The sequence below is a fragment of the Octopus bimaculoides genome, chromosome 14, assembly GCF_001194135.2.
Source record: "Octopus bimaculoides isolate UCB-OBI-ISO-001 chromosome 14, ASM119413v2, whole genome shotgun sequence".
In the NCBI taxonomy this organism is placed as follows: Eukaryota; Metazoa; Mollusca; class Cephalopoda; order Octopoda; family Octopodidae; genus Octopus; species Octopus bimaculoides.
This window is the reverse complement of record NC_068994.1, coordinates 4,815,888-4,823,589: the sequence shown is the minus strand read 5'-3', so window position 1 is coordinate 4,823,589 and position 7,702 is coordinate 4,815,888. Positions and strand designations below refer to the sequence as shown.

General features: G+C 37.9%; 1 protein-coding gene across 3 annotated transcripts in view; it reads left to right on the top strand.

Moving 5' to 3' along the window:
- The window catches only part of LOC106870074 (zinc finger protein 271), a 21,729-nt gene extending 14,033 nt beyond the window's left edge, over positions 1 to 7,696 (top strand). For all 3 annotated transcript variants that reach the window (XM_014916047.2, XM_014916046.2, XM_014916045.2), the window contains exon 2: positions 2,068 to 7,696. In XM_014916047.2, the coding sequence (XP_014771533.1) occupies positions 3,159 to 5,876 (2,718 nt within the window). In that variant the 5' untranslated portion in view covers positions 2,068 to 3,158 and the 3' untranslated portion in view covers positions 5,877 to 7,696. The remainder of the gene's footprint in view (positions 1 to 2,067) is intronic.
- Positions 7,697 to 7,702: the final 6 nt, after the last annotated feature.

Genomic DNA, 7,702 nt, shown 5'->3' with positions numbered 1-7,702 from the left:
TACCACCCACCTCCACCATTTAACTCAGACCCTGATTTGATATTTCTATCTAAAAATGAAATAACTCTCTTATAAATAGCTTATATTTTTATACACCTAACCTTCATGATATCATCTCAGACAAAACCAGTTTTCTGTTTGAAAAGAGTTTATCAAGACAGGAATCAGCTGTTTAGCATTCTTAACTTTTCCTCTTGTTTTTCTAGTCAGTTCTTTTCACTTCAAAAACCACAACCTGAGATTTTAACAGTTTCCGTTTTTGAAGCTTCTATTACAACACACATTTCAAACAGAAAGGGACATACCCATAGCTTGAGAAAGGTCATTGTGACACAGAGAATAAGGCCATGGCTGTGTTTGTCACAATTCCTTGTCTGCTTTAGTCAGACATATTGAGTATGGTTCTTGATCCCCTTATCCTCATTTGTTACTGGTAATTATTTTAATTAAACCTAAATAAACTTAGTTGACCATAATGATCAACTTTCTGACCATTCTTTATTACATCAGAGTGGTGGTAGGGGCCACTCTGCTTGTTTTCTTTCTCTGTTCTTTGCTCAAGGTCTCCACCTCACCAGAATCCCATCAACAGAGAGGCCATTGCTATCCTGCAGCACTGATTTCCACAATCCTCCTGTCTGTTTCCATGGGCAAATTACTTCTGCTATGGTCTTTTGTGCTGACCAGTATCTTATGAGTGATATTGGTCACTGGAAACAACACCAAAGCCTGTTGTGTGTGTGTGTGTGTGTGTGTGTTTCAGTCTCCTCTTCTACATCTTAACACTGTGCATATAAGGTGTAGAACAGTGTTGCCGTTTAGGTGATATCAATGTTTGTGCCTGCCATAAATCCATGTTTGGCCATTATGTGCTTGGACATGTGAAAGGTGGGGGGGGGGGAATATATACTTTAGTTGGAAACAAGTAAGGATTGGCAACAAGAAGACCAGCCAGCCAGCCATAAAAAACTGACTCAGCAAAATCTCATCTGACCCATGCCAGCCTGGAGAATGTGTGTGTATGTATGTATGTGTATATGTGTGTGTGTGTATGTATGACAATAACAAGCAAGAAAATGAGTAATCAACATCACATTGGTGGTTGATTAACTTGTTTTAATAGAAAGATTGATGTTAATGTGACATATATATATTACACACACATGCACACAAACTCATATTCACAGGCTCTGAAAACAATTGTCAGATTTTATACTGAAAAACCAAAGCTACTGAAATTGGTGGGATGTTAGGAATGCCAGCCAAATGGTTCAAGTCCTCTTAGTAACATTGTGCCCAAGACACCAAACTGGGACTGGCCTAGTCCAGTAAGCTGTAAACAGGTACCATAGAGCTGTCTTCAAAAGTATCTTTCAAACTTGTCTCTAAACATTCTTCATCACATTCACCCGGTGAACTCCCATCATTGCAAAGGGCAGGATTGATGGAGTGTTTATTAAATCTAATTTCAAACCCTGTCAAATCTTACTTTCATGGTAACAGAAACACACCCCCAGCCAAAAAATTACCACACAGCTTCTATCTACCAAACATTACTTTTAAGAAACCCCTGTCTATCAGATATTTCTCACAATTTGCACAAACCCTCTCTGCCGAATTTCATTCAAGATATTTAGAGCCAGCCACATCTGTCAAATTTCACAATGTTTTTGACAACTTAAGGTTATGAAATTGATGAAACTTACCCAAGGTGTCACAGTGGGACTTGAACCTGAAGTTATGTTGCTAAAAACAAAGTTCTTAACCCCCCTCACAATCATGCTTGTCTATATACATTTGTCTGACTTATAAACCTGTCTAACTTGTCTATTTTACCAGTCTAACTTAATTTAATCACTATGTTTTGAATTAATCATGTACTATCTTGTTACTTCAAGATTTCGATATGATTGTTATTTTTAGAATCTGGTTAGTTTTAAAATAAGGTGGGTAGAATATTTGGGCCAGATATGGCCAGTTTAAATGCTAATGGGTTAAATATTGAGTTCTATTTTTCCTTAATGTGCCAGCAAGCCTATATATATATATTTATTTATTTCTTTTCAGATTTGTTTGCTGTCCTTACAGAAACTCCCCACCACCCAATGGAGATCAACTTCTGAAGAATCCCTGAATAGCCTTTCTCACATTTGATACATTTTATATCTTCTGCTTCTTTTATAAAGGTTTTTGGCAACTGGGACACATTACACATGGCATATTTGGTCCATCCAAAGGAAATCCCCACACCAACCTAACAACCAACATTGCACAACGTGTTGTTCTGTCTCTCGGCTCTATAACAACACTACCACACTTTGGAAAATACCAAATACAACTGCATATGGTAAACTGTGGGGGATATTCATTGCTGTGTGTATATATATACAAAATCTCTACCTATGTTGCTGTATACATTCATAACGGAAAACCTGTGTGTGTCTGTAGGAAATTTCTAACCACATGTTGAATCTTAATCAATGAGATTAGCATCCAGTTCTTTTCCTGAACACATCTAGCTTTCATATATATATATATATATATATATATATCGGTATACATACACGTATGTAGATATGTAATAGGGATTGTTTGAGTTGGCATTTCTAACTCTTCAGGTTCTTATTATGCAATATATATATATGTATGTATATTGATAACTTGATGTTCTGTGGATCAATTGACAAACAATGAAAATTTGTGATCCGTTAAAAGATAATTTAGAGTCGTATTTTTGTTTTAGTTGACCTCTTCTAGAAACACCTTGGCCCCTTTTGTTTAACTACCTGAGTACACGGCATTGTTTTGCTCCCCTTAATTTGTGTCACAAAGGTCGGAGGTCACTTTGTCCGTTTGATGGTTAGTAGTTTGAGTGTTGTGTCTGTGATTTGAACTGCTGAACACTTATCAGAAAGGATGATACTGTGAAAAGTACAACATGTAGTAGTGGACAATGTCAATAGTCCTGATCTATAGTCCAGCTGGTTTATGATGTAAACTGTTCCTTTTACATTGCTGTTGTCACCATCATCATCATCATCATCAACTACAGTACCACCATAACCATTATCATTATCATAATCATTTGTGTCACCACCATCTTCTCCCTATTGTAGCAAATCAAATGTAATTTGGAAGCACAGTGACATCTACCCAATATGTACCCTGTTCAGTCTAGCTACCCTATTGGAAGTCAGCAAGGCATTAACAGCCAATCGTTGTACCAAAACCACCATCTAAAAGGCCACCCGAATGCTTCGTCTGGGGGCAAAGCATTTCGACCTTTGGATGGCTCTGGAGGCACAACAGGGACGGCCACTAGCGTCACAACGTCCAGTGGAGGCGGAAAGAGCTTCAGAAATGATACGATTGCCCGCAAAGATTTGTCGAATCAAAGACCTGCCTTGCCTAACCTCAATCAGGGTAGTTCCTCTACAAACAATAACACCACTACCAGCACATCCCTTATCCAAAAGACATATCCGTGTACAATTTGTAAGAAGATATTTTCTAGCCCATTTTTTCTCAAGAACCATGAGCAAACTCACCAGATACATTCAATGGGGTCCACCAAACCATTTGGCTGTTCTGGTTGTCACAAGCAGTTCTCTTTATTCGTGGACTTAAAGAATCATAATTGCATGCCTGTCCAATCCCAGGCAACACAGGAAATGACAGGCCAGAGAAATCTGATGGGCAACAACATGCATTCAAAGCCCTATCACTGCGACATATGCAACAGAGGCTTTTCTCACCATGCCAATTTAAAGTTGCACCTTCGCACCCATTCCGGTGATAAACCATTTTCTTGTGAGGTATGCGGCAAAAGTTTCTCTCAGAAGAACTGTCTAAATGATCACAAGCGGCTTCACAGTGGAGATTTATTTTACTGCAGTTACTGCAAGAAGCCATTCGCCAATGAATTCTTTCTGCGAAATCATCTAAGAACTCATACTGGCGAGAAGCCTTTTGAATGCAACTTTTGCGACAAGAAGTTTTCACAGCGTGGAAACTTGAAAACTCATATGCGCATACACACAGGAGAGCGACCGTTTCAATGTGACCTCTGCGACAAATCGTTTGCTCAAAAGAATTGCCTGACAGATCACAAACGCCTTCACTCTGGCGACATGTTTTTCTGTATTGTCTGCAAGAAAGCATTCACTAACCAATTTTTCTTGAAAATCCACGAACAGAGCCATACTGCTGTGAGTAATAGCGAAGGAGGTGAAAATATGTTTTATTGCACCTTCTGCAAAAAGGGTTTCTCAAATCAATTTTTTCTACGTAACCATGAACGGACACACACAGGGGAAAAACCTTTCCACTGCCAGTTTTGTGGTAAATCATTTGCTCAAAGTGGAAACTACCGTACACACATGAGAATACATACTGGCGAGAAGCCATTTGTCTGTGATGTCTGCGGAAAAGCATTTACTCAAAGGAACAGCCTTAGCGATCATAAACGTTTTCACACTGGCGAACTATATTATTGTAGTGTATGCAAGAAGGCCTTCTGCAATCAGTTTTTCTTGAAGATTCACGAACAGACACATTCAGGAGAAGTGTATTATTGTTCATACTGTAAGAAAGGTTACCCAAATCAGTTCTTCTTAAAAAATCACTTGAGAACTCACACAGGTGAGAAACCATTTGTGTGCCAATTTTGCAATAAAGCTTTTGCCCAACGAGGGAACTTGAAACTTCATGTGAGAATACACACTGGGGAGAAACCCCATGTGTGTGACATCTGTGGCAAAGGTTTTGCACAGAAAAACTGTCTGATTGATCACAAGAGAATTCACAGCGGGGATTTGTTCTTCTGTATTGTTTGTAACAAAGCATTTACAAACCAATTTTTCTTAAAAATACATGAACAAGCTCACACTGGAGAAATGTTCTATTGCAGCTACTGCAAAAAGGGATTTTCCAACCAGTTCTTTTTGAAAAATCATGAAAGGACCCATACAGGAGAAAAGCCTTTCCAATGTAATTTCTGTAAAAAGAGCTTTTCTCAACGAGGAAATCTAAAATTACATCTGCGGAGACACACTGGAGAGAGACCATTTAATTGTGACGACTGCGGTAAATCTTTCAGTCAACGTAACAATCTGATCGACCACAAGAGAGTCCACAACGGAGAGTTGTTTTACTGTAACTTCTGCAAAAAGCCATTCTGTAACAAATTTTTCCTACAAAACCATGAAAGAACTCACACAGGTGAAAAGCCATTTGAATGTGAGTACTGCAAGGAGAAGTTTTCACACCAGGGTAATTTAAAAACTCACCTTCGCAAACACACTGGAGAGAAACCATTCTCGTGTGATCATTGTGGCAAATCCTTCACCCAACGACCTAACCTGACAAACCACAAGTGTCCTGCTGCAATAGCTGCTGCTGCTGCTGGAGACCGAATGTTTCTGAAGGGAACCAATACTCTCTCATCGACAATCAACAGCCTTGGTAAGAAGTTCAACACTAGCACAGTCGGTAGTGATGGCGAACTAAAATCCCTGAACTACAGCTCTTCGAACAAAGAAGCCAACTCCCAAATGAAACCAAACATCAAGAATAGCGAGCTTGTACGTGATCAATCAAATCAACAGAGCAAAGATTCCCAAGTGACCACACCGATTAGGCCGCAAGCGTCTACTGCGTCCTCTTCACATTCCAATTCAACCTATATTCATGGAATGCCTCAGTCGTGGGAAAACAACTATTTGTGGTCTCGGGGCTTTGCTGTTCCACCATTAATAGGCTCTGCATGGCCCAGTGTCACTTGTGCATCCAAACAAAACAAGCAAAACGCTTGGGGAAACCTTCAAGGGATGCACTCTTCACGAAATACATCAGAAGATATCAGTAGTTCCAAGTGAAAATCGGTGGGGTAAATTACAATAATGATAATAATTATAATAATAATGATAACATTAATAATAATAATAGTTGATCTTTGTCTCTTAATAAACATTAATATTCTTTCCTCTGTCTCATTGCATCATTCAAAACATGACTTGTTCTCTCACCTGACAAAATGTAACTACTAGAGACATCTTGTGGTGAAAAACCAAAACCAAAGACCTAGTCAGGGTCAGTAACTCATCCACCATTGGGTGGTTTTTATTTTTTTTAAAAATGACATTTTTGGTTACACCTCAAAAGCTAATGCAAGAGAGGAAAATGTATTCGTTAAAAAAAAAACAATTACAACAACATTGACTTTGAGGTGTGTACAGGGCCTGGACATTAACACACCTCACCACATCACAATTTGTTTACAAACACTCATATGTAACAACAACAACAAATAAAGGTTGTAACACATTTCCACATTCAAGAGATAAACTTCATTTTCACACACACACACACACACACACACACACATAATATTCACATACACATACATAATACTCATACAGTCTTAACATAATGTTTGCAAACAATACACTCAAGCTATTGCATATTGAAACAAAAAAAAAATAATAATAATAATAATAAATTTTTTAAAAAATGAATTTAAAAAAAAACAAACAAATGTAATATTTTGTATTTAATGAAAAAAATTTTCAAAACCTAAATAAAAATGCAGTGTTGTGTAAAAAAAAAAGATAATAACAATAATAATAATAATAATAATAAAGTACTAGTCAAGTACTGAGGTCAGTGGTACTGACTGTCTTCAAAATTGTTGACCTTGTGCTTAAATTTGAAATCAAATAATAATAAAAACAATCAATACAGTATAGGACTGAAAATGTGTAAATATAATATAAACTGGACCCTAATACTTTGTTGGTTATAACCCTTTAACAAGGGATTGCTCTGTAAATAATTCCTTCATATATCCTTTCTTTCTCCATACACGTACACACATATACACTATTCTCGCTTTGTCTGCTTGCTTAACCTGATGATTGAACCAGTCGTGGCTACTGATCCCCGATGTATATGTGTGTGGGTGGGTGTATTACCAGAAAATAACAATGCAGATGGATAAGGGAATTTGGGGAGGAAAAACAAAAAGACAGCACCAATGGATGTAAGCAAGTCTGGTCCCCTTTCTCAGCTGTCCTTGGGAATTTTGTTCCCTGCATGTACCAATTCTTCCTCTACTCACTTAGGAATTTAAGAAACATCTCAAATTCCTGATTCATGGTCTGTGCGTACATTTACATACATCATATATTCTTTCACTTGTTTCAGTCAGTTGACTGTGGCCATGCTCCATCGAAGAAATCAATCCCAGAACTTATTCTTTGTAAGCCAAGTACTATTGGTCTCTTTTGCCAAACTGCTAAGTTACAAGGACATAAACACACTAGCATCGGTTATCAAGCAATGGTGGGGGAGACAAAGACACACACACACACACACACACGTAAATATATACATATATATGTATATACATAACAGGCTTCTTTCAGTTTCCGTCTACCAAATCCTCCCACAAGGCTTTCATCTGCCCAAGGCTATAGCAGAAGACACTTGCCCAAGGTGCCACACAGTGGGACTGAACCTGGAACCATGAGGCTGGAAAGCAACTTCTTACATACATATGTATACATACACACACACACACACACACACACACAAATCTTCCCACCTGCATCACACATTAACTCATTTGGGAATTGAACTAAACTCGGTAAAAACTGATCTCTGATATGTATATATAAAAAGATGTATATATATACATATATAT